Source organism: Peromyscus leucopus, chromosome 4, assembly GCF_004664715.2.
Source record: "Peromyscus leucopus breed LL Stock chromosome 4, UCI_PerLeu_2.1, whole genome shotgun sequence".
Taxonomy (NCBI): Eukaryota; Metazoa; Chordata; class Mammalia; order Rodentia; family Cricetidae; genus Peromyscus; species Peromyscus leucopus.
In genome coordinates, this window is record NC_051066.1 from 15,111,452 (window position 1) to 15,138,624 (window position 27,173).

Consider the following 27,173-nt stretch of genomic DNA (forward strand, 5'->3'; position numbering starts at 1 on the left):
TGCTCTGGTCACATGAACAGGGTGGCCTGACAGGAGTTGGGGGCAGCCCTCTCTTCTCATTCCCATGAACAGGGGAGGGGCAGCTTCTGCTCACCTCAGGCCCTACTTAGCCCTTTTCTAGGATCACAGTCCTACATTGTTTGTTATCACTATAGGGAGAAGATACCGTCCGTCTCCACGGTCTCCTGTGCCAGTTGATGGGCATTCTGGGAGATGCCTACCATATCTTCCCATAGTATGTATCCTTAAGGTGGATGTCCCGATGGCCCCACCCTGTCCGGGCCCAGGCATGAAGGAAGCCATGCAGCAGTGGCCTCAGGCTGGCATGCACATGGAGAGTGGGTACCAAATGAGAAGACCCACACAGCGGCCGCAGCAGAGGGTCAAGTTTAATGGTCACTCTAAGGGATATCGTACATTGTTCAGAGCCCAATCCTAACTCCCCTTGGTCAGGGACACGGCCAGGTGCCCTCAGACCCCAGGCTCTACAAAAGGGGGGCCTGCCCCCAAGCTCCAACTATGTACAAGAGAGCCCACCCTGCTGGACCCTGGGGCAAGACTGTGAAGCAAGTCACGGGGACCTCACAGCTCACCAGCTACTGGACTTCCCCGCCTGGGTGACAGACCCAGGCCCCCCACTACAGTGTTGGTGAGGTTCCTGCCTTCCAGGGCCCAGCCCCAGCTGGCGCCCACCAAACCCCTAAGCCTCTGTGCTGGGATGTGGCTTCCAGATCAAGGCTGGAGAAAGCTGAGCTCAACAGCAGCAAGGGAAGTGAGTCGGCCTGAGGAGGAGGTGGGCGGCAGGCGGCAGCCCACTCCTCTGAGGAAAGGGAAGGCGAGGAGGCTCTTCCCTCCTTACCGCCCAGGCTGCCCCTTGCCAAGATGAGGTCAAAGTAAGCAAGGGGTGACAAGAGGGGTGAAAGCAGACAGATTTGGCCAGTATAGACCGGGCCAGGCTAGGCAGCCTGACAGTGCCGGCCCCACGGAGATGGGCCATCCTGGTGCTGGTGATCAAATACGGCAGGGCTGAGGGGCTGGGGACAGGAGGACCTGAACACACACTGGGCCGGTTGTCTACACTGGAACTAGTAGCAGAGTGCTTCACTAGTTAACTAGCAATGCCGCTTCCCTTCAAATTGTTCCAGGGGTGTAAAAAAATTGCACTTATTTCTATGAACCCCGTGGAGGGGATTCCCAATGCTGCGGCCTCCAGGCGAGGCGGGACAGGACTGTAAGTCTCTGTGGCCCACTGATGCAGCGAGGACCAGACCCTACGAGAACCTGAGCAATGTCTGAGGGTCCCTGAAGTAGCTGTGGGCAAGACCAGGGCCACGTGGTTTTAGGTGCAAGAGGCGGCCCCGCCCCAGGTTCCCAGTCCAGAGGAAATGGCCCAGTGGTGCCTGGGCACGACCCATGCTCCTCACAGGACGTCATCAAAGTCCAGCAGTTTTGAGTGCTGGCGGCTCTTCCACAGGCGATAAAGCCGGAAGTCGAAGTAGGTCTCAATCATCTGCTTCCCTAGGCAGGAGAGAGAAAGGCCAGGAGGCTCGGGCCTGACCGGGTCCCAGAAGGGTCAGACCTACTGCAGCCCTCTAGTCAGTCAGCTGGGATGACTCACCTTGGGCAGACAGCTCCAGGGGTGACTCAAAGGTAACCTTGTAAGGAGTCATGAGGGTCCTGAGGTTCTGGAATAACTTCAAGAAGGGCAAGAGCATGAGTCTGGGGCCAAGGGCAGGACCCACCCTCCTTGCTTAGGGCCCTAGGCATGAGATTTCTGCAGGTGGACTAAAGCAGAGGTGCCAGGATGAGCAGAAGGCCTTGCCCACCCGGCTCACAAGTTGAGCCCCTACCTTCTCCCCGTTGGGGTTCCCCAGAATGTAGCAGCCCATGATATGGATGACATTCGGCTCTGGGTTCACTTTGCTCATCAGGCGGCTCAATCTCTTCCAGAAGCTGGTGGGGATTACAGACGGCCTCAGCTTGGGGCTGCTGGCCCCATGACCGAACTCCACAGAAGGAAGCGTGGTGGAGGGAGGGAGGGAGGGAGGGAGTCGGAAGGAATATACCAGGTTCAAGACTGCCCTCCCGCAACCCACGGTGCCCTCCCCTCTCACTGGATCATGTCCTCTTCCTTCTCCACTTTGGCAAAGGTGGCCACCTTGTTCTTGAGCAAATAAAGGTGTCCAGGGCCGCCCTGTAAGAGGTCATGGTCAGGCCTCAGGAGTGCTAGCGGGAGGCTAGGAGGAGATGTGCACACACCCAGTGCACAAACGCACCCTCCCACGGACACTCTCGCCATGCGAACACATGCAGTGTGTTCTTGGGCTCGCTACCCCTACCACACTGACCTCTTCTCCTCGGCAAGAAAGAACAGGCTGGTTCTACCTGGCAGAAAATCAGCATCTTCCAGATCTTGGCCCCTTTGTGGTAGATGTTCAGTTTCTTCTCTATCTCCTCTGTGGACAGAGGGCTGTGAGCACCGCCCTCCCCATGCAGGGCCACCCTTCCTGCCAGCCACCGGATGAAGTGAACGAGATACATACCCAGGATGTCCTCGAATGTTGCATGCTCATGGTCCTGAGAACAGACAGGCCACACATCAGAGCCCTTGCTAGCCCCCACGGCACTCAGGCACCAGTAGCTGGACCCAGAGTGAGAGGTATACCCGGGATTTGTCTGGATGCAGAGTTGGAAAGGACACTCACGTAGAGGATGGGGATGATGGAGGGATCATCCCGGCGGATGATGGTAGGGATGTACTCGGCTTTTGGCACCTTGGAGGAGATCAGCTGTGGGGGGTAGGAAAAGCCCTATGAGGTGCACCCCACAGCCAAGGGGGGAGCCTCGGGACGCCCCTTCACTCTGCTGTCACCAAGGGTAGAGCCCTCTGAAACTCCCCCGGGAAGCGGAAGGCTGAGACCCTAAGGACCTTCACAACTAAGGCGGAGCCTGGAGAGCCCTCCCCAAGCCAAGGATGGAGTGTGGGCGCGGTGGGGAGAATCTGAGGACGAGGCTGTACTCTACCCAAATGCCATGGCGGCGCACCCAGGGGCAGCGCTCACTCACCATGACCTTGGGTGGCAAGAAGCCCTCAGTGTTACAGGCCATGGCCTCCAGGCCTTTCTCTGTGTCCCAGTCCAGGTCCTCACAAGCCTCATCCAGGGTACAGTGTGAGCTCTGCAGGTCACTGCCTAGGAGGCAGGAGGGGGGTCACCAAGACAGCGGCACACCACCCACAAAGCCCAGCCGTGTCCTGGAGGGTCTTTGGGTGGGTGAGAAGGTTAGTCACCGGCAAACTGCAGGGCTGGGCCACTGACACCAGTGGGAAGAGGAGAGACATGTGAAGCTGGGACCCAGAACAAATGTCACCTGTGGGCAAGTACGCCCCGAGAGACAGTGGGTGCCACCTTACAGATGCCCAGTTAGCACTGCTTAGCCATTAGTTAACCCTGCCTAAGAGACAGGAGAGGCCAGGCACTCCCGTCTCATAGACAGGTAAACTGAGGCTCAGAGAGCAAAAGCGCAGAAGCCTAGCGGTACTGGCATGGGACCCTTGCCAGGGATGTGGGCCTAAGGGAACTTGTCAGGGCCGTGAGCCAGCCTGCCACTGGACACCTACTGTCTCGGGAGTCGTGGGAGGTGTCGGCTTTCATAGGGGTGGGGTCGCTCCAGGACCGGCTGAAGCTCCGTTCGCGCCGCTCGGCGAACGCTGCAGTGAGAGCAAAACCCCATTAGCCAGAGGGGGCAAGGACAGAGCAGACTCGCCCTAGGCCGGGGGGCTGGGGTGTGTGGAGAGGCAGACGCTGACAAGGCCCCACAAGGCTGGGGCCGGTTCGTGTGGGAGCACAGAATACTCGGAGCGGAGTCTCGACGGGAGGACGTTAGGGTGGAGACACAAGCACAGTGTGGACTACTGAGTGGGCCTGGGGTGGAGCCTGGGCGGGGCAGAGCACTAGGTTGGGGTACTGGGCAAGAAGGGCCTGGGTGAGGTGGAACACTGTTGGGGAAGCACGACAGGACACCGAAGCAGGGACGGACAGACGGACGGGAGCAGAAAGCAGGGAAGGTCAAGGCCCGCGGGGAGGGCAGCAGAACACGGCAGACGGGTGGTGCCCGCGGGTCTGCGGGGCTAGACCGCACCGAGGGAGGTGGACTGCCAACATGCAAAGCCCCAGCTCGCCACCAAGCCCCAGACTGCCACGCACGGCACCGCCCACTTCCCCAGTACCCATCTTACTCTGGGCCTTCACCCGCCGACTGCCAACCATGCGCAGGTGTTTGCGGAAGTTCCTGAGGGAGAGACCACGGGCTGATGAGGGTCCACAGGGGGGTGGATGGTGGCTCCTGCCCACCTAGACCCTGACCACGCTGGACACTGGACAATCTCCCCAAGGCTTCTGCAAGTCCTGCCTCCTCCTGAGATCCGTCCAGAGCAGAGGCATGTGTCTCTCTCCTGCCAGTTCTGTCTCCTGCTGAGGCTTCTCAGTCATCTCCTCTGGTGCGGAGACACCCTAACATCCTCTACCTGAACCCGCACCCCTAAGTTGCTCTGGGGGTTTCAAATCGTCCCTTCCCCACTAGGGAGACAGGGCCTCTCTTCCCCCACGTTTTGTGCCCTGTCCAGACCCCATGTCTGAAGTAGACAAATGGTTTCCCAGGCACACCTCTGAGGCTGGTGGGAGATGGAGAGGGTGGGCTGCGCCACTGGGTGACAGACATGGATGGGTCTGCTGGCTGCAGTATGACTGTCAATGGACCCTCAAGTACAGGTCCAGGGGCTGAAACGCAGCCCGGTCACATGGCCTCTCCTGCCTGCCACGTCCCCAGAGCAGGGCCAGGCCAGTGGTCGCCACCACCCTTCCCCCATCATCAGGTCAGGTCTTCCAGGGCCAGGAGGACCCTGGCCAGGCCAGTGCAGACCAGAGACAGACCCTGGTGGCGAGTGGCTGGCAGGCCCTACCTCTGGATTACAGACGCGGAATCATTCTCCCGTTTCCGACGCTTCCTCTCCGCGTAGCCCCTGAATACCCTGAGAAACCGCCGCAAGTCAGCACTGCCCTTGGCTGAAGGCAGGAGGGGACACAGACGTGGGGACAGAGGTGCAAGCACAGGCGCCCCGTGGGGCGTCCCAGGCCCAGCTCCCAGCAGGCCCTGCGGAGGTCCGGTGGTCCACAGGAAGCCAGGCTAATGGGAGCTCAGCACTACTCACTGCCCAGGCCCGGGGTCCCTGACCTGCAGACATCTATCCAGGGGTGGGAGGGTCCCCCAGGACAATGGCTGTGCCCCTGAGTGCGTATGGCATGGCATACTTACGAGATGCTGGAGTCACCGTGTGGAGAGGCAGCAAGAGGAAGAAGACAGAGTGAGTATGGATCTCGGGCTCCCGTCAGCCCCCCCAGGCCCCCCGGAGGGCAGCTTCCCTCCCAGCAGGATGTCTAGTGGACTCAAGGCCAGCTGTCAAAGGGCACCAGAGGCTGTCGCTGGCCCACACCACCAGGCACTGGGTTCTGGCCACCAGGAGGGGCTTGGTCCTAGAGAAGCTTGCCTGTGCTCTGCCCACTTTGCCATAGCAACTGAGGGTGGGGTGGGACTGCCCTGCTCTGGGGACCTTGCTTCTAAGGCATATCCTTGGGCCGACAACTTAGATGCGTGTCAGATAGAGGAAGAGACCTCCAAGAGACCCCTGGTAACTGTCACCTGTCACATATGAAGCAGAATGAGGTTGGAGTTTGGGGTACGCATGAGGACGAGAATCCCCCACCCCAAACCACTTAGTGCTGGTGCTATCGGTTGCAACTGTGTCTGGGTCAGGTCCCCTGGCAAAAACGAAGATAAAAGGCCGTGAGTAAGTGGGTAGGCTGACTGCAGGGAACGCCCATGAGGGATGTGAGGAAGGAAGGGGGTGGGAAGAAATAAAAGCAGGCTATGGTCTGAGGGAGCACGCAGCCCTGCCTGCTGGGAGCCACAGCCTCAGCCTGGCCCATCAGCAGACCTGGCACCACGCGGCACATGCAGCTGTTCACAGGAAGCCTCAGCTGAGCCAGAGGCCAGGCAAGAGTTCAGTCCTTCCTAAGCCCTAGGAAGAGGCAGGCCGGCCCTGGACTCTGGCAGTGGACAGTGGACTCACGCTTGCATAGTTGTGGTTGCCGTCTGGAAGCTGAAAAGGTTTTCCTTGGGGAACCAGGTACGGATGGGGACCTCATCTGGAAGAGAGAGGGGCGGTGGCTAGCAAGGACAGGTGTCCTGAAGCCCGATCCTTCCCTATTGGGAAGAGACCCTGGGCCCGCCAGGCGGGCAACAGCGGCAGAGTCAAGGCAACAGGACAGAGTCCTCTCGAGCAAAGAAAAAGCTGGCTCAGGGTGGGGTCCCAGGACATAACTCCACCAACCCACCCTCTCTGACTTGAAGCTTAAAAAACCCCACACTCATTTGAATCTTCTCTTTGAGAGGGAGAAGGGGTCGGGAGGGAGGAGAGGTTAGGTGTCTGATCCTGCTGGAGCTGGAGTTACAGGTGGTTGTGAGAGGTCTGACATGGGTGCTGGGAACCGAACCCGCGTCCTCCGAAAGAGCAGTAAGTGTTCTCAACCACTGAGCTGTCTCTCCAACCTCTGGCTTGAGGCTCTCTGTTTAACTTTCCCCTTAGATGTTAAGAGTGTGAGGAACTTCCTCTAAAGCTGGAGTCTCCCTTGGACATAGGGTAGCCCTCCTTTTAGCCCCGGAAGAGGGTAGGCTAGAGGTCCTGAGTGTGGAGACTACAGCTGAGGGCTGTCTACTTCCCAGGGTCCCCTGGAGCTAGTCTCTGAAGCCCAGGCATGGGGCTGCTGGAATGTCCTAAGGGGGTGCTCTGTGGGGGAGGGTAGTTAAATACAGCATGCCCTCAGGGTATTCCAACCCTTGCCTCTGGTTTAACAATGCTAATCTCAGGGCCTAAGCAACTTCCCCTCTTTTGGAGTCTCTGAAGACAGCCTTATCTTTCATTAAGCCATGTTTTTTACATCTTCAAGATCCTCCCAGGCTCCCCTCCTCCAGGAAGTATCCTTGATAAACTCTGTGATAGATTCCGCTTGGGTTCTGAGGGAGGCCACAACTCACAGGATTTAGGGGAGGGAGATGAGTCCAAACTGGAGGGATTTCATCCTTCACACCATGACACCCAAGCTTTACAGTGTTTGCTGCTGCTAAAGGCCAGCAGGCTACCCCAAAACCTGCCCAGGCCCAGAGATAAGGCCCCTCACCAGACACTCGATCAACACTATACATCCTCTCCAGCTTCTTGTGGCGGCCAGAAGCCTCAGGTAGAGGTGGCTGTTCCAGCCCAAAGGCCCGAGGGGAGGGACCAGGGACCAGCTGGGCACATCCTGGGCATTCTTTGGAGCCCTGGCGGCTGCCTGCCCAGCTTTGGCAGGGCCTGCTGATGTCCTCACGGCTGCTGCCCGGGCTGGCACGCAGGGGCTGGCTATGGTGGTGAGGGCGCCGCTCCCGCTGCCTCCGCCCCTTTACCACTGCCAGCTCAATGGCTTCAGCTTCAGAGCCGGGCAGCAGGGCTGGCTCTCGAGAGATGGTGTACACACGGGGCTGAGGGCCCTCTGGAGCCGGCTTCCCGTGGACTGCCTCCTCTGAGATGCTGCCCTCATAGCGGCCATTGGAGACGAGAGAGAGGCGGCGCTTGTTCTGGGGGGCAGGCTGCATCTCGGGGGACCCGTCGTGGCCAGAGTAGGCGTCAGCCAGCAGGTGGTCTAAGGGAAAGGCACCAGGTGAACCTTCAGCCTGAAGGTCTACCCTCCCAGTCTCCAGGGACACGGAGGACCACAAACACCCACCAAGCACCAAGCTTGACGAGGGGGCTCTGGTTGCTAGGAAAGGTTCTGCCAGGTGTCCTGTTCCTCTTTGTATGTGGGCCTGAAGCCCTATTAGAGTGTGGATTGGGGTGACAGACAGGCCATACTTACTACCTGGGTGTGCATCATCAGAGGTAAGAATAGACAGGCCAATCTCCCCCACGAGCCTACAGATACACCCATTTGCCTGGTGCCAACTTCTCCCCTCCCCCCCGACCAGCTGGCCCCCGAGACGGTGGTGCCAGCCCTGGGGGTGCCAAGAGGCCTGTTGCCATGCCAACAACCCAGGCTGGGAGGGCGCCATGGAGATGGGTGTTTGGAGCTCCTCCTGGGGTTCTGGGCTCTGGAGGGCAGGGGATGGATGTGAGGAGGAGAAGCCAGCAAGGCGTCTAGGCTGGCTCACACTCCACTGGCCCTGGCCTGGGGCAGAGGACTCACCCTGCACAACCCTTTTGTTTCCTTGTGCCCCTACCTGCACCGTTGCGGTTCTCAGGGTGACTCTGGGACAGGTACTCTCCAAACGCTCGGGCTGCTCTGCAGGGTAGGCAGAAGGAACACGGTCAGTGCATGCTGGCAACCAGCCTTCGACATTGGCAAGACCCTCCCCACCAGATCTACCCCCACCCTCTCCAACATGAGAAGAGGTGGGCTCTCTCCACCCACCAGGGAGCCAGGACATCCTGGCCACGGACCTCCGACCGCTTTCTGTCCAATCCGTCCAGCCTGTGGGCGGCAGGTTGTAAGGCCCGAGGCCCACTCTGGTCGGAACAGGAAAGCTGCAGGGGGCCGGGGCAGCAGCGCACACCCCAGCGGAAGCCGGCAGCGGCTACCTGACCTCCGGTCAGCCCGCCGCACTCACCTTACTTTGGCCGCTACCGAGGACATGGCCTCGCTCCTCAGCGCCCTCCTCCTGGAGGCGGCGGCACCCATGGTCACGGTGCCCGCGCATCCCCCGGGCTTCAGAGCGCGCCCCGCGCCCGCCGCCTCTGCCGGGGGAGCCGTACCGCGCCTGAGGTCGCGCTAGGTCTCGGCCTCAGGGTCAGGGTCACACTCAGGCCCGGGCCCCGCATGGCCGCACCCAGCGCCCTGCGAGTCCAGCCACTGTAGGAGAGCGCGGCTGGACCCGGGGGCGGTGCTCCGCCTCCTGACGCCAGGCCTGGGCTGGCACCACCCCCGTGATGACAGATACGGGCGTGGTTAAAGGCGGCTCCTCCCGCGGGCTTTCTTCCTACAGCGACCCTCCCAGAACTAATGGGAAGCTCTTCCACTTAGGGCAGGGCCCACGTATGCCCAGGGGCGAGAAACGCCTAAGAAACCCAAGGGCTCACTTTGACTTTGGGGGAAACCCTAGCTCCATCCAGACCCGGAGCATCCTGCCTGCTTAGCCTACAGTTGCTCCCTGGAGGTTGCAGGAACCAGCAAAAGGGACCTGAGAGGTCATATGACTACCCCACTGGGACCTTCTGGACCTCAGGTCCATCCAGCTCTTTGCCATAGCAACCTTCACACTGGAGTGAAATATCGACACAATCAGACTGACTTTTATTAATATGCCAATCCCGTGCCCCCATGCCTCACAGAGGCTTCAGAGCCCCCAGATAGCTTGCTGTGGGGATATAAGGCGTGTCGGCCAAGAGAAGAGGCCCATGACTCCTCTAACACAGCACATGTCCCTGGAAGAAACCGGATGGATACACCTCCAAGCTTGATCTTGTCAGGCAACTGAAGTAGCCACCGAGGAGCAGGTGCATCCTCAGTCTTGGGGTCAGGCCCAGGGGAGGGAGGACTGTGCTGTATTGTATTAGTCCAGGCAGGAAAGGCATTAAGGTCTTGGCCCCTGCTCATTTGGATCAGGGAGCCAAGGGCAGGAGTCCTGGGTCTGTTCTGGGAAAGCCAGGGCTGAGGGCTCCTGCCACACTGAAGGCTCATCCTCCTGGAAGAACAACACATGGTCAAGGTATGTGAAGCAGGGGCTGCCAGATCCCAGGATGCATTATTGGAGTGGGAGGGAGTGGCCAGCCCAGAATCAGAGACCAGGGGCAGGCCCTGTCTGAGGACCTCAGAGTGGGCATAACCAAGGGGCACCGGCAGGACAGGGCCCAGCCCCTCACCGAGTCCGAGTCCAGCTCAATCGCAGTGCTCTGGAAGTCAGCATATGTGTCCTTGGGGATGTCTGGTAGCTCCTCCTCATACTCTGTCTGATAGTCAGATTCATCTGGAGCAGAGCGGGCTACATTAGTCCCCTCCCCAAGGACAGTGGCTGTGTCCAGCACAGCTAAAAACTAAGGCAGAACATGGCCACAGACCCTCTGTCCCCAGCTCCACGGTAACAGTTCACACACACAGCCATCTATTCAGTCCCAGGGCTGCCAGAGGGAGTTGTGGCAGACCCAGCAGTACATCACATCTGGCTCTGTCCACCTCACTTCACAATGGGTCCTGTATGTCTTTCACAAAAACATGGAGACGTTGGCCCTCCTTACCTACTGAGCATGCTCAGGAGGCCTGGTCAGGGTGGTGTGAGGAGACACCAGCAAACCCAGCTCTGTGCCTGGGGCTCTCACCCTGGGAAGTCCCTCTTTAAGATGGGAATCCTGCAGAACATGTTGTTCTGCTGCAAGGTGGGAGTGAGGCTGGGGATGGTGGTTGATGGCCCCCTTGCAGGGTTGTAGGGCAGAGCAGTGGTTGCTGGCCCTCGGGCTCTCTGTAAGTTCTACCCGTCGTGGGCGTCCCTGAAGGTCCGTGATGTGGTTAGGATACTATATGGAGTGATGAGGGAGAAGCCTGAGTGCCCCAGGAGACAATCCCATTGCTATGGAGACTCTTGGGCTGGAGAGATGGTCTCAGGGTCTTGACACAATGAAACAGCAGTGGTCAAGTCAAGTGCCAGTGACTTCTTCAGGAGAAGAGTGAGGGTCCAGAGGAATGGGGTCCGGCCACCTCTAGCCCGGACCAACCTTTGTTATGCAGGCCCCCTTTCTGGACATCTAACTCACCGTCCACGGCAGCCACCTTGGCCGGCTCAATCCGTGACACGATCTCAGCGAGGTCCGTGAAGGAGGCACTGGGGCAGGTGAGCACCTGAAGCAGGGCGGAAGGCAGCTCGGGCACTCAGCACGTCGCCTGGCTCAGGCTGCACACAGGTAGGGTGCAGAGAAGGCTGCCAGGGCAGGGGACCCCCACCCTGCCGACCCCCCTCCACCCTGCTTCTCACCCCACAGTCCTTCCTCTTGCTTGTCCCCTGCTGGTCCTGCAGCATCTTCTCCAGCACGCCACTCCGAACCCAGATGTCAAACACTGTCCGCCCGTGTTGATACCCGACCTCCTGCATACACAGGAGGCCCCATCAGGAACTTGTGCTCTTAGAGAAGAGGCTGAAGAGGTGACAACCATCAGAACTGACCCCCAGGCCCTCTTCCCCTGCACTCAGTGGCTGGCACTCACACAGATCTCATCAAACTTGCCGAAGTCCAGGGTGCGGTAGCTATCAATGGGAGGCCTCAGATACTCGCAGTAATCACTGTTCTTCACCATCTCCAGCTGCCGGACGCAGCACACATAGGCCAGGCGTGTCTGAATCTCTGCCATGTTCAACACCTGCCAAGAATGCTTCATCTCCAACCCTGGCCCTCCCTCCCGGCCCACAAACATGATGGGCCCTAAGAGCCAGAGATGTGACCTAGTGAGCCCCTGGTGTCCCAGAGTTAGTCCCGGGGCCTGGGAAGCAGTACAAACAAGTGACCCAGATCTGCTGGACTCTTGAGCTTGGGAGGTGCTTCTACATCCCTGCTGCCAGGGAGGGCACAGGGGGTAAGAGCATAAGCCCCAGAGAGGCTATCTAGTCCATCTGGTACCAATCCTACCTTGACTTTTGAGGCCAAGGGGTTCCAGCGTTTCCAAAGTAGCCACCATCCAGACAAGGCATCTCCATAGTTGGTGAGATCCATCTCATCCCGGCTGCCAACATCAATAGCAATCACAACCTTTGCCCCCATGGATCTTGCCACATCCGCTATGGAGAAAAAGGTAGCCTGGTCACCAGCCAGGTTAAAAATGCAGAACCAGGGTACAGGGTAGCACTCCAGAAGGAATGGAAAAAACAGATGAGAGGCAGACCCTACTTTACTAAGCACTAAGAGGGCCCTGTTTCTCTTGGTGGCTCCACCAGGGGACCGTGTGGTCCCTCTCTAATATTCTTCCTGGGTCTATGGAAGCAGAAGATCAAATGTCCCAGCTTATATGTATCCTTGTGCACAGAGCTGTGTGCTGAGCCCTTCTGAGTACATAGCCAACAGGTAGTGGGTATGGCCTCACTCATAGTACACCCAACACCTGCAGGCTGTTAGTCTCCAACTGTGGGCACAGATGGAGATCAATTGCTCCTGGTTTGTCTCCTTGGCCTTTGTTCTGTTGCTGCTGTGCTGACAGGCAGAGCCATATGCTGGGAGCATGCTGTGCGCATGTGCATGCCTGGGCACATGCGCATGTGTTCTCTATGAGCTGATGCCAGCCTGACATTTTCTCTTGGCATACTCTAAGGAAAACGTGTACCACCCCAGCCTTCCTGGTGTGGAGGCGGTGGTGGCAGGCAGCCACAGGGCAGAATGACCAAAGAGCTATGTACCAGCCTGTGGGACACTCCCCCATTCTCTGCAGTACCTGGGAGGTTGTTGATGTAACCCCCATCCATCAGCAGGTGTCCATCCTTGGGGTCGCAGAGAGGGGGCATGTAGCCCGACAAGGACATGCTTGCACGAACATACCTCCACAGAGAGCCTGGAGCATCAAGAAGGTCTGGTGGGAAAATGGCTAGCAAGGAACCTCCCTGTCCTCTGTGGTCCTTGTCCTCCACTGGAGAATCAGAGCCTTATCTCTGTCAGTCTGAAAGCCCACAGATCCTACCTCTAGGGAGAACACTAAGCTTGACAGACCACCACCAGACCTCTCCTCCCAAAGGGCTTTGCCTTGAAAAGAGATGGCACTGAAGTAATTCTCTGTGATCCCCAGATATCCCACTTTACCCGAGTGAGACTGCTGTGCCAGAGTACATCCCCAATTCTGCTCCTTTCCCAGAGGCCCTTTTATCCACCTGATATCCTCACTCCTGACTGCCCTACTTCACCTAGTGTGCCTGTGGCAGAGACATCCTCTACCCACGCCATGCAAACATGCCTGTGACTCTTGCTTCCTTTGTAAGACCCTCTGTGCCCTCACGGAGCTCCCTGTCCCTGTCCTGTCCCTGCCTGAGATCCTAGAGTGCTGACCCCACTAAGCTGACCCTACGGTGGTTTTGGTTGGGGAAAGCTCTCACCATCTGTGTGAACCCGCATGGCAGAGGCTGTGATGTCAGTGGTGATGGCAAAATAGGGGAGCCACAGGTCCTGTGGGGAGGACAGGGGTCAGAGGAAACCTCTTCTCAAATTGTTCCCTGTCCCACACTGGCAAGGCCCATCTAGGGACAGACGAACATAGAAAAAGCAAGATGGTGTCAAGGTCACTGAGCATCCAGTGCATGCCAGGTGTGGTGGGGACACACCTCAATCTGCCGGTCTCCGAAGATGCTGCTGATGCTGCTATTGAAGCCAGTTCCAGAAAACATAGATGTAATTGGGTAGGTCAGGTCCAGTATAGTCTTCACCATCGATGTCATATCCTAGAGACATGGGAAACCTTTACTCAAGAAATCACATTTCTGGCCGGGCGGTGGTGGCACACGCCTTTAATCCCAGCACTCGGGAGGCAGAGGCAGGCGGATCGCTGTGAGTTCGAGGCCAGCCTGGACTACCAAGTGAGCTCCAGGAAAGGCGCAAAGCTACGCAGAGAAACCCTGTCTCGAAAAACCAAAAAAAAAAAAGAAATCACATTTCTGCATCAAAACTCAGGCAGCCAAGAGAATCCACAGGTCCCACTGCCTGAAGTTTCAGGAAAGTACTCCCTGTGTGGTTGAGCCTTAGTGTATGCAGAGGCCAGCAGAAGTTCCTGGGGCTTAGACGCTAAGAGCCTCACATAGCTCCATGACTTCGGTCCTTTCCTCACACAGCTATACCTTGAGCGCCCTTGAGGACTCCAGCAGACCTTTGTGCTTTGGGCATCCAGATTTTCCTACACAGTAGAGTGAGCACTAGGCTGGACAGAGCCGCCAGCTCTAGAACCTTCCATAAGACTAATGAGTGACAAAGAAACAAGGGACAAGACAGCTTGAGATTCTGCCCGGGGCCTGGACCAGGGAAGCCGCCGGACAAATCACCCCACTGTCATCCACCTCTTTAGCATGGTGGGGAGGTGTGTCCACAGCTCCATCCCCATCATGTCCAGCAGTCGTCTCCTGCAGAACAGCCACCTTGGCAAGGCCCCTCAGGATGGTGGGAGGACCAGCCCAAAGTGCCCTGACTTCTATTGCTGCTCCTCAGCAGCAGATGAGCAGGAGGAGGGAAGCAAAGACACTTCCCACAGGCCCCGGGCTGGGCTCCCCAGCCCATGACTACATTCTAAGCTGTCCTATAGCAATTGAACACATTTTCCTGTGGTCACTGCTCTCAGAGGCCACCCCCAGTGATGGCTGACATGTCACTGAGGACAGGCTCTCTTTTTGGATGGCCACCTATTCCATGGAAGAACTATTTCTGGACCGAGAGCCTCAGGCTGTGTCCTCAGCTTTGTGAATTCAGCAGATAGCCCACTCCTCAGCTTCTGCATGAGGATGACCAATTTTCTTTTCTTTGAAAAAGGAGAGCACAAAATCTTTTGATCCCACGCATGGTTTCAGCAGGGTTCCATTTGTTCCACTGGAGCAGCCCAGCCTCGAGAAGGCTCTGAGCTGCCTGCTGGCAAGACAGACTAAGGGCACCTGCTCTGCTTCCTTTGATTCTGTTGGATGCTTTGATTCTGATTCTGGGGTCCATTTATGACAAGGCTGGACTAACAGCAGAGAAGTCACATGTCCTGTGTAGCCTGGAGCCCACACTCAGCCCCTCCTGGTTTGACTCATACCAAGACAATACTCCCTTCTCCAAAATCATCTAGGGCTAGGGACCAGGCAACAGGGAATGTCTCCCAAGCATGCTGGAATGATCCATAGAAACCAATCTGAAGCTGCATATTCTGCCTTGCCTTTGCCCCAGGAACAGAGGCATGGCTGGGGAGTGAGAGCATCTTGGAGCAGTTGGGGGAGGGATCATCAAAATATACTGTATGAAATTCTCAAAGAACTAATAAAAAAGTAAAGAAGACATGGATTTGGGAAGAAGACATGTTGGGGAGCTTACGGGGCAGTTAAGTGGGAGGTAGATATGATCCTATTTTGTTATCTACACATATGAAATTCTCAAGAATGAAAATAAATTTTTAAAAAGAAGCCTGAGGCCTGTCCTCTTTCCTGATCTTGCCTGCCTGCCCACTCTAGCCCTGGTGTAGCTGTGCCTCGTTTCCAGAGACTGTAGGATCCACTAGCTCCCCTTCACTGGCATGGCCCTCCATGTTGTCACCCGGTAAACCTATCAGTTAAGACTAGAGCACAAAGCAGACCCCCTCCTGTTACCTGCCCTAAGGCCACACTCCCACCTACCTCAGGCCACCTCCTGTCACCACTTCTGGCCGGCTCCCACCATCTGCCTAACCTTTTACTGCTTGATGCTGTCCCTCTGCCACACGGGCCATCTCTGACCTACATGCCTGTCTCCTTCAAACTAGAGCCTTCCTGAGGGTGGAGGGTACTTGCTTACCTCTGCCCACTGCTTGGCCCGGATCCGAATCTGGCTGTAGCTCCGCTCCTCAGCAAACAGAGCACCCATGAAAGCCCCAATGGAGGTCCCTCCGATCATGTCCACTGGGATGCCACACTCTGCTAGGGCCCTGAGGATCCCCACCTGGGCACAGCCTCTTCACCAGTAGGAACAGTGACAGAAAACAAGCACCGGAGTCAGGTCAGCCCTTGAACTGTATGCCCTGTGAGCCCCAGAGGCGCTGCCCACGATCTGCCTGTTCCTCCCTCCTCAGAACCTAAAGCTTGCATGACCACAGACAATGGAACAAAGAGGAGAGGCTCCCAGAGGGAGTCTGGATATAATTTAAAATCCCTCTCTCTGGAGGGGCACAGGGGACAGGGAAGGAGGCTTTTACTAAGGAGAGGCAGTGGGTGGCTGCTTCTATCCACTGCTGATTCCAACAGAGGATCACAGAGGCTGAGGAGCTGAACAGGCTTTACCACACTTGTGGGTGGGGGAAAGTGGAAATGAGAGCCCCCAAGGGAGAAAAAAAAAGGGGTTCTGGTAAACACCGAGGACTGCCTGAGGAGTTAAGCAAAGTAGAAATGAGCCAGCCCCCATAAAGAGCAGAAATTCAGTTTCTCACTTTTTCAAACCAGGCTAAAGCTATGACCTAAAATCTCAAAACCAAACATAACAAGTCACAGGAGAAGAAAAGACCTCATGACATAAGACAAGATTAAACAACGAAAGTGGACCGAGGGAGGGACTAGAAATGGTAGAGTACTTGCCTACCATATGCACACTTGGTTTGGTCCCCACTACCATACACATTAAAAAAGGCATAAACAAGCTAGGCGGTGGTGACGCACACCTTTAATCCCAACGCTCAGGAGGCAGAGCCAGGCGGATCTCTGTGAGTTCAAGGCCAGCCTGATCTACAGAGTGAGATCCAGGACAAGCTCCAAAACTACACAGAGAAACCCTGTCTCAAAAAAACAAAAAAAGAAAAGAAAAAGAAAAAGAAAAAAAGAAAAGAAAACAAAGATATAAACAGTCTGTGTTTAGCACCAGAGGTGTGGGTGAACAAAGTGTTTTTTGTATGTCTGTAGTGAGTATATTAGTATGCTTAGTAAAAGAGGGAGATACACAACAGATCTATGACTCCAGTTCAGGTATCTTGCAATATGCAAATTCATGAATATGGAAAGTAGAGTTACCAGAGGTTTCAAGGAAGTGGAGTGAATGTGTAATAAATACAGAGTTTATTTAGGATGTTGAAATGTTCTAAAATGGATAGGCCTGACAGCTGTACAACAATGTGACCACATTTCATTGTACTATAATGGTTAAAATATTCATCTATTGTGTATATATTTAGCACATTAAAAAGAACAATATGCAATACCAGAGCTACACCCTCACAATGGAACCTCATGAGGATTATGGGAGTGAGGGGTAGAGGCAGAGCCACAGGCAGATGAGGGTGCATAGCGACCAACAGACGTAGGTTAGTTGAGGGTTAGGACGTCAGTAATCTAAAACTTAAGGAAACACACAATTAGTCAGACAGGAATACTACTTAGGATCACAGAAAAGTCCATATCCAAAAAGACTCGAAAGCATTTGTTTCTAGGAAGTCTATAGACTTGGCTCTGGGAAGGGCAGGCAGAGGACTGTTTCTGGTGTGCTTTTAAGCATACCTTAAGCCAAATGGTAGACTCTTCAAAAATATTGCTGGCCTGACCTGCAAACCAGGACCAGGTCTGCATCTAACTGTTCTAAGTTTCTACTATCCAGGCCCAAAGAAAGGACCAGGGCCTCCCTACTGACAATGTCACACCACTCCTCTAGGCCAGGGCCCCCACAATTCAGGATACACGAGCACATGGGGGTTGTGGGGTCACTTCACTATAGACTGAGCAGAGCCACACTCAGCTCATGGTGGGCCAGCTCCAGAGCAGCCCTCCTCCTGGGAGATGTGGAGTTTGACATGGTCCCTTCATGCACATCTGGATCACTACTTCGTCCTCCTCATGATGCTCTGAGGCTCCACTTCTTTCAGCTCAGAAAGATCAGATGACAACCCAGGACAGGAATTACATGGACTAAAAATCCTTTAAAGAACCCAAAGCCTAAAGACCTGAAGGATAATCCTCTAGTTCATGAGCAGAGCAGGTCATTCCTCCATAGAGAATGTATTAAAATGGGAAGAACCTCATGGGGAGCCCAATGGAGAACTGGCCAAGGACAAGAACAGACAATGTTCAAAGAGGAGACACATGGCTAACCAAACAAATGTATCTAAACACAGGCAGTCAGATAACACACACATTTTCTTCTACCAAACTGGTAACCGTGAAATCCAGAACATTTGGGCTATAAACACACATGTGCCCACTTTGGCATGCGGACCCCCTTGCCATCCATGGGGATTCTTTCTTGAGGATACTAGAGTGGTCCAAGGATCTTTTCATCTGTGGCGCCATACTACCATCTTCCCCATGCTCAGGGTAAAGCCTGTGGGAGCAACTGTCACCCACACATGCGGCACACAGTTGGATGGGGCTCACCTTGCTCCACCCCCTCCAAGCACCAAGGCAATGGCATTGCCTGTCAGCACCCGTGCTAGGCGGGAAAAGTCTGAGTGCCGGTCTGGTGGTCGTTGGAAAATTCGTGTGTACATTTCAACCTGAGAGGAGCCAAAGGAAGACAGAGGTTCTAGTGTTTCTCCAGCTAAAACTCTGTAGGTCCTGATCTGATTCAAATCCTATCCTCTCCAGGGCACAGGACACCTCATTAACACCCAAGTGTCTGACAGGGTCCAAGCTCACCTAAGGGGTGCTGGCAGAGGACAAACAGACCTAGAGGAAGCTTCTAGACTGCCTAAGACCACAGAGCCCCTCCGGATGTCCTCACAGGAGTCTCTCCACTGGCCCTTGTGTAGACAGTGCTCTTGGGGGCATACGGTCCCGGCAGGGGTGCAGTCAACAGGATGCTGTCCATTGAGCTGTGGGTTGGTCTACAGCATGTGGACAGCCCCAATGCTTCCCAACACCTAGTTTTCACATTCAGCCCAAAGAACTAAAGATGGCCTGAGTTTTAGGATCGTATCTGCTTCTGCTCCGAAGGGATAGCATAGTGACCTAACCATGAGATCTCTTTGGGGCCTCAACTAAATGTGAGACTCTCAGCCTTGATTCCTGAACCTAAGTCAAGCCCGGATTCCTGGGCTCACTGGTTCCCAGGTCTGGACGGCCTCTCTGTGCCTGTGCCTCCACCATGCTGCGCCTTCCTTCCTTCATCTGCAAGGCAGCCCAGGAACGCCAAAGTGACAGTCACAGAGTTCAGAGGCAGAACAGGCAAGCCCAACGGAACCCACCAGCCCCGATGCTGCATAAAGGGAAGAAAGCCAGTTCCAAATGTACCCCGGGAGGCCAGAGATAATGGAGTCAGGGCTGAGTCCCACTGGGCCAGCCCCCCAGGCCTCACCAACTTGGGCAAGCTCCTCTTGGAGAAGACACGGCGTGGGCAGCGGAGGTGCAGGTGGCCGGAGCACCAGCTTCGCATGTTGAGCCACTCCACTGTGCGGGCAGGCCCTGGACCCTCCTCTCTGTGCAGCAGGATTAGCTGCTTCTGGGCACGCACAGCTGTGTTCTCCAACATCCGCTCCAGCTGGAGGAGAGTAAGGCCTGGTCAGCAGGCCCAGGTAAGCCTGAGGACTGAGCACAGTACAGAACCACGGACACCACAGAGCTAGCTCCAAGGTCCACACTCAACACTGCCCTGACGGCTGGCCCCAGAGAGGCCAGTGTGTGACAGGTCTAGTCAGTAGCTGGGCTATAGAGATGGCTCATTCTGGGGCTACTAACCCCCGACCACACGGTCCACTTCACTGTGTGTGCTGGTATGAGACAGGAGTGCTTCCTCCCATGTTTCAGATACTGCCTTGTGAAAGCATGCTGTGACCTTCGCAGATGATGCACTTCGGGGGCATCTGCCTGACAAAATAGCACTGCTCCTGCATAATGGGAACACACATGATGGGGGTGACTTCAGCTGCTCCAGGATTAGACGGGCAGGGCAGATGCTTGAAATGAAAGCCAAGCAGGTAGAACAGAGAGGAGAGGGGAACACTAATTCAAATGAAGAGGTGTCACTTCATACTACTTAAAGGAAATGAATGGACTGAAAGTGTTCATTCCTGGGAAGGACACCTGCAGCCATTCACAAAGGAAAACTGAAAACAACTACCAGGTAAGCAACTTGGCAGCATCTAGTAAGTGCAAACATATCCTCTGGGGTCAGCAACTTGAAAGTACCTGAAGGTAACTTGCTTGTTACTGTGAAGTAACTGGTGGAGAATGCATGAACAGATGGTGGGCGCTCCCAAGTGGAAAACCAAACAGCCATAGAAACGGATCAAACAGGGGGATCTTTATCAAAATCCTAGCTATTGGTGAAAAAGTAAATTCCATGTGGGATGGTGGTGGTGCACGCCTTTAATCTTAGCGTGTGGAAGGCAGAGGCAGGAGGATCTCCGGGTTTGAGGCCAACCTGGTCTACATAGTGAGTTTCAGGACAGAGAGAGCTACACAAATAAACCCTGTCTTGAAAAATCAAGACAAACAAACAAAAAACAAAAACAAAAACAAAAAACACACCAAACCAAACAAACAGTAATTTTGGAATGATCTAAAACAGGGCACCATTTCCATATAATCTTTTGGAGTGAAGGTCTCTAAAGAGTGGATGGCAAATATGCGGGTCCTCTTCTGAGTTCAAAAACAAAATTTCAACTAAAGGAAAGATAAACAGGGTTCTGGGATGGAAGTCCCTCTGAGCACTCACCTCACCTACTGCTGGCTCTTGCTCACCCAAACCCACAATGAGGATGCAGTCAGCCTGACGGATGCAGCGCTGGGTCCAGGGTGTGAGTGTGCTATCTGCTTGATAGAGCACAATCCGGTGGATGTCCTCCTGCTGCCCCAGCCAGCTGGACAGGCGGTACTCATGGATACTGAAAGACAGAAGGCAGCATCTCACTTTTTAAAAAAAAAAATTTAATTAATAATTTAAAAATAAAATTTTTTGAGACAGGGTCTCACTATATAGCACTGGCTGGCCTGGAACTCCCTTTGTAGACTAGGCTAGCCTCAAACTCACAGAGATTCGCCCACCTCTGCCTCCTGAGTGCTGGCACCTCACTTTCTATGGCGTCTCAGGCTCCTCATCTTCATTAGTCCCTCTCGCACAGAGCAGCAGAGGGGGCTTGGAACTGGGCAGTTGAGCAGAGGCTGTGGCCAGGCCTAGAGGCTGGGGGCTTAAGAGAAGCTGAGATGCAGAGCTGCCTGCATGATAAGGAGGGCCTGGTTGTCTCCTGAGACCTCTGATGGTACCCAAGCACATATAGAGAGTAGGGTATAGCTGCATGAGGAACCTGCTGGAACGTGCAGACACCAAGGCACAGGGGTAATGAAGTCCATCTCAGGACCATGCCAGGACAGCTAAGAAAGAACTTAGGCTGACTAAATGGGACCACAGGGGGCCGGAAGCGCACCTGTCTAGAGCTGCAGAACCGAGGCGTTGTTTGATGTTGTCACTGGTCAGCAGCAGGACAGGACCTGAGAACAACCACCCATTTCAGAAGTCTGTCCCAGCAGCCACCTCTAAGGACAAGCAAAGGACAATAGTGTTCACACCGTGTCCCGAGGTCAGCTCCCTGGGAGGGATTGCTGGCAATGGGGATGAGGCTCGTTTTTAAGCTGCCTCTCCAAATCTGGGTCTCCTGCTGACATACGAACCAAGTCTTTGCAATCCTACCATCATGTGTGTGGACACAGGCTGGGGCCAGGACACATACAACAGTAAAACGTGAAATCCTGTCATTTCCCAAAGCCACATCTAAAGTGGCCTGGATCCAAATCTAGCTCATTCACATACAGATGCCAAGCTTTCACATCCATGCCTCTCAAGTTAGCCAAGGAAAAGTCAGATGTGGCTCAGATGCCATGCAGAGTGGAGAGCAACAGTCACTCACAGGAAGCTGCCTCAGGAGTATACTGGCCTTAGGTGGAAAGGGTCTAGCAATGGGAAAGCCAATAATAATATACAAGGAGACTTAAATCATTCTTTTTTTTTTTTTAACTGTGTTTTGCCTGCATTTGTGACTATGTGAGGGTGTTGGGTCCTCTGGAGCTGGAGTTACAAACAGTTGTGAGCTGCCATGTGGTTGCTGGGACTTGAACCTGGGTCCTCTGGAAAAGCAGCCAGTGTTCTTAACTACTGAGCCATCTCTCCAGCCCCTTATTTGTTTATTTTTATTTATTTATTTATTTTTGGTTTTCAGAGACAGGGTTTCTCTGTGTAGTTTTGGTGCCTGTCCTGGATCTCGCTCTGTAGACCAGGTTTAAATCATTTTTAACAAGCCAGCCATGGTAATCCAGCCTTTAATCCCAGCATTTAGAAGGCAGAGGCAGGTGGATCTGTGTGAGTTCAAGGCTAGCCTGGTCTTCATGCTTCCAGTTAGGCTAGGCTAGAGCTACATAGTTAGAGATTGTCTCAAAGGCAAACAAAAAATCCTTCTCAACAAGCTCATCCAAGAGTGTGCAATTAAGAGCTAATTCATGCTGGGAGGTGGTGGTGCACACCTTTAATCCAGCACTCGGGAGGCAGAGGCAGGCCCATCTCTGAGTTTGAGGCCAACTTGGTCTACAGAGTGGGTTCTAGGACAGCCAGGGCTACCCAGAGAAACTCTGTCTCAAAAAAACAAAAACCACACATATATACAAAAAACCAAACAGGCTAATTCATAAGAGTGTGCGCTCGTGCGCGCGCTCGCACGCACCAGGGTCTTAGGCTGGCCTTGAACTCCTAAATTTAAGCAATTGACCCAGCTCTGCCTTTCAAGTAGGTGGGACTACAAGCAAACACCACTGCATCTGGCAACAGTATCACATTTTAATTAGAAGCTGTTTCTTAGAGGCATACAGAGTAAGTGTATTTTTACAGTTGGGAAGGCTACTGGAATGTGGCGATCACAACTCTTAAATTAAACTGTACAAATGTAGCCAGGCATGGTGGCACCTGTCTGCAGAGGGAAGTGGATCTCTGGGAGTTCCAGGACAGCCTGGTCTACACAGTGAGTTCCAGGCCAGCCAGAGATACAAAATAAGGCCTTGTCTCAAAAAAATTGAACAGCAACCAGAACAACAATAACAGAAAAAAACGTGGAAATTTTTTAAGCAGGCAAACCTGTCCCACTACAGAGGTAAAAAGCAAAGGGCAGCAGGTCCTATAGGCATTCCAAGGCCAGTGCATCCCCAACCTGGACAGTAGCAGATGGGCAACACATTGTTTCTACCTCCTCCTGCCAAGAGGCTTTCCTGCATAAGATAGATGGTATCTTGCTACATAAAACATGGAGGTGCTGGTCTGACCCCATTTACCAGGCTAGATCCATTTACCTTCAGGGTAATTCTCCTGTCTACACTCCTCTGCTAGATTTGGGAGCTATAAAGGAAGTGTGGAGTTCCCTAGATATAGTATTCTAGGCTCTCACGGCCAAGGCTTCCAGCCCTTCCCATTAGATGCTGCTGACCATGTCTCTGTCTGCCAAAGGCTCTGGGTTCTGTGTAGGGGGCTGGATGCTTCTTCCTACAGAGCACAGGTAGGCAAGTCTAGGTGAGGGGAGCCTCTGGCCTCACTGGAACCAGGCATTCCAAAAGTCAAGAGGCTCACCAGAACTATCTGTCTCCACTCTATGGGGTGTAGCCTAAAGGCAGCGGGCAGCCAGGTTGCTATGCCAGGTCCCTGCTGGCTTGGACAGCACTGAAGCCAGAGGACAAGAGGACAGCACAAAGTTTCCACAATAAAAGAAAACTTCTCAGCCTGGATTCTTCATAAGCATAACACCCTTGAAAATGAAAGGAACGTATCAAAGGCAGCCACCCAACTCAAGGCGGCCTTTTTTTTTTTTTTTTTTTTTTTGGTTTTTTGAGTCAGGGTTTCTCTGTATAGCTTTGCGCCCTTCCTGGAACTCACTCTGTAGCCCAGGCTGGCCTCGAACTCACAAAGATCCACCTTCCTCTACAGCCCTAGTGCTGGGACTAAAGGCGTGTGCCACCACCGTCCGGCCACAATGTGGCTTTTCTAAATTCGAGTTCTGGTTCAACTGACAGGACGGTTCTTCAGGTGGTCTTGAACTTGCCACTTCTCCCCTTTCTTGTAATTCTAAAGAATCACCATGGGATGTGCTGGTTCCTGAGATAGAGAGGGCAGGTCAGGAGAGCTGGGCTCAGCTCCTGCTCTTAGATACAGGACTCCAACACTCTGACCCAGCTAGTCCTGTCCCATGGGGTATAATATCCAAGACAGGATGCTTTCCAGGTTCCTGAGCAGCCTCTTGAACTCTAGGGACCAGCTGATAATGAACCAGTGCGCCTGTTGTTCCTTGCTGCCCACTCCAATAAACTTGCTCTGGTGTTGTGTAGCAATTTCCTCCTAAATAAAACCTCCCATCTTAGAGGGAAGCTCATTAAGACACAGGATATTAAAAGGAGCTGAAGCAACGCATGTTATAAGGGGAGAGGAAATATTCCATCCTCTAGGGGACTTCCATAAGCTAAGGAAGTAAACAACTCACGTAATTCTAGGAAGTCACTGAAACTAACCAGATTCACTAGGTTCTTCCCTCTCCAAGGACTGCTGAGATTCTCAGACCAGCTGAATGGCCTAGCTGAGGCAGATAGATCAGCCCAGCTACCTCAAAGAAGCAGAGACCAGCTGAGCTCCCTGAAAAGGAAACTCTTCAACATGGTAAGCTGCCTATAGGTTATGTAGTGAGCTCTAGGTTTTCAGATTTCATAGCTGTCACCCATGATGGTGCGGGCTATTGATGATGCAGGTGTCTTTGAGTAATTTCTGCTCCTGTAAGTAACCCTTCACCCATATTCCTGTAAGAAACCAAATAAAACTCATTGGTTCACCAAGTTAGACTTTGGTGGTATCCATACTTTAGCTTGTCATTGGTTCCCCATCTGGGTTGAGTAGTGAGCTACTCGTTCATGTTCTGTTGTGGCGTATCTGTACACTGTATGAAGATGTGTTACTGTGACTGATGTAATAAAAAGCTGAATGGCCAACAGCTAGGCAGGAGGTATAGGTGGGACTTCCTGGCAGAGAGAGAACTCTGGGAAGAAAGGCGGAGTCACCAGCCAGACACAGAGAGGAAACAGAAGGTGCAAGATGGAACAGAGGTAATACCACGTAGAAGAACGTAGATTAACATAAATGGGTTAATTTAAGTTATAAGAGCTAGTTGAGACAAGCCGAAGCTAAAGGCCAAGCTTTTGTAACTAATAAGAAGTCTCTGTGTCATTATCTGGGCTGGTGATCCAAAGCTCGCTACAATGTTTCCCCAGGAGCTTTATCACAGACATGTGTGCACCTTGTGTGTGAGGATTCTCTCTCACCAGGTTCAGACCAGCTGATAAGCAGAGCATTGTTTGGTGATGGTAACGCAAAGACATGATCCAAGAAATAAATAGCCAGTAAGGTGTGTTTGCATGATATAAAAATTCCTGCTCCAGGGACTGGACCTGCCTGGACTGAGTCTACCAGGTTGATCGCAGTCCTCGGGGGAGGATTTGCCCTGGAGGAGGTGGGAATGGGGGGTGGGCTGGGAGTAAGGGGAGGGCGTGGGAGGGGGGAGAATAGGGGAACCCATGGCTGATATGTAGAACTGAATGGTATTGTAAAATAAAATAAATAAAATTAAAAAAAAAAAGAAAGAAACTTAAAAAAAAAAAATTCCTGCTCCGTAAAAGCCACCATTGAGTGAATGAAATGACAAGACACTGACCAGGAGAAACTATTCACAAAAGGAGTGTCTTACGGAAAACTGTTGTTTAAAATAGATACAATGGACTCTCAAATTTCAACCATATGAAAACAACCAGGGAGGAGCCTGGAGAGATGGCTGAGTTGGTAAAGTACTTGCCATGCAAGCCTGAGCACCTGAGTTCAGACCCCCAGCACCCACAAAAAACTCCAGGCTCACCTGAGGTCCCAGCACTGGCGGGACAGAAACAGGATCCCGGGAGCTTGCTAGCTAGCTGGTCTAGCTGAACAGTGATGCACAGAAGAAAAAGCACATGAAAAAGTATCCTGTATCGGGCGGTGGTGGCGCACACCTTTAATCCCAGCACTCGGGAGGCAGAGGCAGGCAGACTTCTGTGAGTTCGAGGCCAGCTTGGTCTACAAAGTGAGTTCCAGGAAAGGCGCAAAGCTACACAGAGAAACCCTGTCTCGAAAAACAAAAAACAAAAAAACAAAAGCAAAAACAAAAAAAAGTCTTCTGTGTCACAAAGCATAAGGGAAACATAAAGATGGGTGGTTTCCAGGGTTTGCGTGGGAGAAGGGAAGAGCACACAGAGCACCTCAGGACAAGTGAAAACACCCTGAGTGGTACTGCAGCAGTGAATACACATCATCACACACACCTAAACCCACAGAACAGCGGTGAGGTGAACAGCGGCGAGGTGAACAGCGGTGAGGTGATGACAGAAGTTCCATTCTGGTAAGGAATGCTGATAGTGAGGATAGCTGGACATGGTGAGGGGGCAGGGAACACATGTGAAATCCATGTATCTTCCCAATTTTGCTTTGATCCTACAACTCTTCAAAACCCCCTTTTTTTTTTTTGAGTCAATGTCCTTCTATATCATAGTGACTGGCTTAGAACTCACTCTGAAGACCAGGCTGGCTTAAATTTGCAGCAGTCTTCCTGTCTCTGCCCACCAGGTGCTGGGATTACAGGTGTGGATCACCATACCTGGCTTTAAAAGTGAGTCCCCTTCCCCACCAGCCGCCACAGTGAGAAAACGAATAGCCCAATTAGCAAATGAGAGAAAGGGCCTGGGATGCATTTGAAAGTGGAGCACTTGTTTAACACGCATGAGGCCCTGGGTTCTACCCCAGCATTCAATAAAACAAACAAAAACAGAAAGAAAAAAAAGCAAGCAAGCAGAACATATGAATAGACATTTCACCAGAGAACATATACAGGGAGCAAATCCCCACATGAAATGTTTACTGTCATAAACCAACAGAGAAAAGCAAATTAAAATTAGGGCATATGGTGGTACACATCTCAAGTCCCAGCATTCAGGAGGCAGAGGCAGGCAGATCTCTGTGAGTTCAAGGCCAGTCAAGGCTACATAGTAAGACCCTGCTTCAAAAAAAAAAAAAAAAAAAAAAAAAAAAAAGGAAAAAAACACAAAACAAATAACAAAAAACAAGAGTTGAAGAAATTAAAGAGTTTCAGGATAGCCAAGACAACACAGTGAGACCCTGTCTCAAAAAATTAAGAGTAAGTAAGTAAATAAGTAAATAAATAAGTAAATAAATAAATGAATAAATTAGGGCATGATATCACTATGCCACTATTAAAATAGCTAAAATTAAAATAGTCATGACACAGAATATTGGGAAGGATGTGAGGAAACTGGCCCTTCACACATTGCAGGTAGGAATACAAATGGTATAGACATTGTGGAGAAAGCCTAGCAATTTCCTATTAGACTGAACATACTCAGACTCCAGAGAAATGAAAATTTGTATGTATAAAAAA

General features: G+C 53.2%; 2 protein-coding genes across 9 annotated transcripts in view; both read right to left on the reverse strand.

Moving 5' to 3' along the window:
- Positions 1 to 370: 370 nt before the first annotated feature.
- On the reverse strand, positions 371 to 8,988 carry Nsmf (NMDA receptor synaptonuclear signaling and neuronal migration factor). Of its 6 annotated transcripts, XM_028868701.2 has the most exons (16): positions 8,698 to 8,987; positions 8,311 to 8,372; positions 7,236 to 7,736; positions 6,128 to 6,203; positions 5,314 to 5,319; positions 4,961 to 5,029; positions 4,238 to 4,290; positions 3,620 to 3,709; positions 3,067 to 3,191; positions 2,706 to 2,789; positions 2,544 to 2,577; positions 2,386 to 2,456; positions 2,115 to 2,194; positions 1,851 to 1,953; positions 1,619 to 1,694; positions 371 to 1,518 (listed from the first exon to the last, which is right to left on the reverse strand). In XM_028868701.2, the coding sequence occupies exons 1-16, from the start codon at positions 8,766 to 8,768 to the stop codon at positions 1,421 to 1,423; spliced, it is 1,599 nt and encodes a 532-aa protein (XP_028724534.1). In that variant the 5' UTR covers positions 8,769 to 8,987; the 3' UTR covers positions 371 to 1,420. The 6 variants fall into 6 exon arrangements, with proteins under 6 accessions (XP_028724534.1, XP_028724537.1, XP_028724535.1 ...); XM_028868704.2 differs by lacking the exon at positions 3,620 to 3,709 and having other exon boundaries at positions 8,698 to 8,988; XM_028868702.2 differs by lacking the exon at positions 5,314 to 5,319.
- A 364-nt stretch (positions 8,989 to 9,352) lies between these two features.
- Positions 9,353 to 27,173, reverse strand: part of Pnpla7 (patatin like phospholipase domain containing 7) — an 88,197-nt gene continuing 70,376 nt past the window's right edge. For all 3 annotated transcript variants that reach the window (XM_028868699.2, XM_037204709.1, XM_028868700.2), the window contains 14 exons: positions 21,102 to 21,165; positions 20,393 to 20,561; positions 19,034 to 19,216; positions 18,115 to 18,233; positions 15,560 to 15,716; positions 13,375 to 13,491; positions 13,150 to 13,219; positions 12,498 to 12,614; positions 11,702 to 11,850; positions 11,283 to 11,435; positions 11,053 to 11,163; positions 10,835 to 10,919; positions 9,950 to 10,053; positions 9,353 to 9,771 (listed from right to left, as the gene is read on the reverse strand). In XM_028868699.2, coding sequence (XP_028724532.1) covers positions 9,661 to 9,771; positions 9,950 to 10,053; positions 10,835 to 10,919; positions 11,053 to 11,163; positions 11,283 to 11,435; positions 11,702 to 11,850; positions 12,498 to 12,614; positions 13,150 to 13,219; positions 13,375 to 13,491; positions 15,560 to 15,716; positions 18,115 to 18,233; positions 19,034 to 19,216; positions 20,393 to 20,561; positions 21,102 to 21,165 — 1,709 coding nt within the window. In that variant the 3' untranslated portion in view covers positions 9,353 to 9,660. The remainder of the gene's footprint in view (positions 9,772 to 9,949; positions 10,054 to 10,834; positions 10,920 to 11,052; positions 11,164 to 11,282; positions 11,436 to 11,701; positions 11,851 to 12,497; positions 12,615 to 13,149; positions 13,220 to 13,374; positions 13,492 to 15,559; positions 15,717 to 18,114; positions 18,234 to 19,033; positions 19,217 to 20,392; positions 20,562 to 21,101; positions 21,166 to 27,173) is intronic.

Coding starts and splice junctions, on each gene's coding strand:
- Nsmf (XM_028868701.2), bottom strand. CDS start 8,768: ATGGGTGCCGCCGCCTCCAGGAGGAGGGCGCTGAGGAGCGAGGCCATG. Junction 3,710..4,237: donor TCGGCGGGTGAAGGCCCAGA/GTAAGATGGGTA, acceptor CTCTCACTGCAG/CGTTCGCCGAGCGGCGCGAA. Junction 2,790..3,066: donor TCTTGCCACCCAAGGTCATG/GTGAGTGAGCGC, acceptor TACCCCCCACAG/CTGATCTCCTCCAAGGTGCC.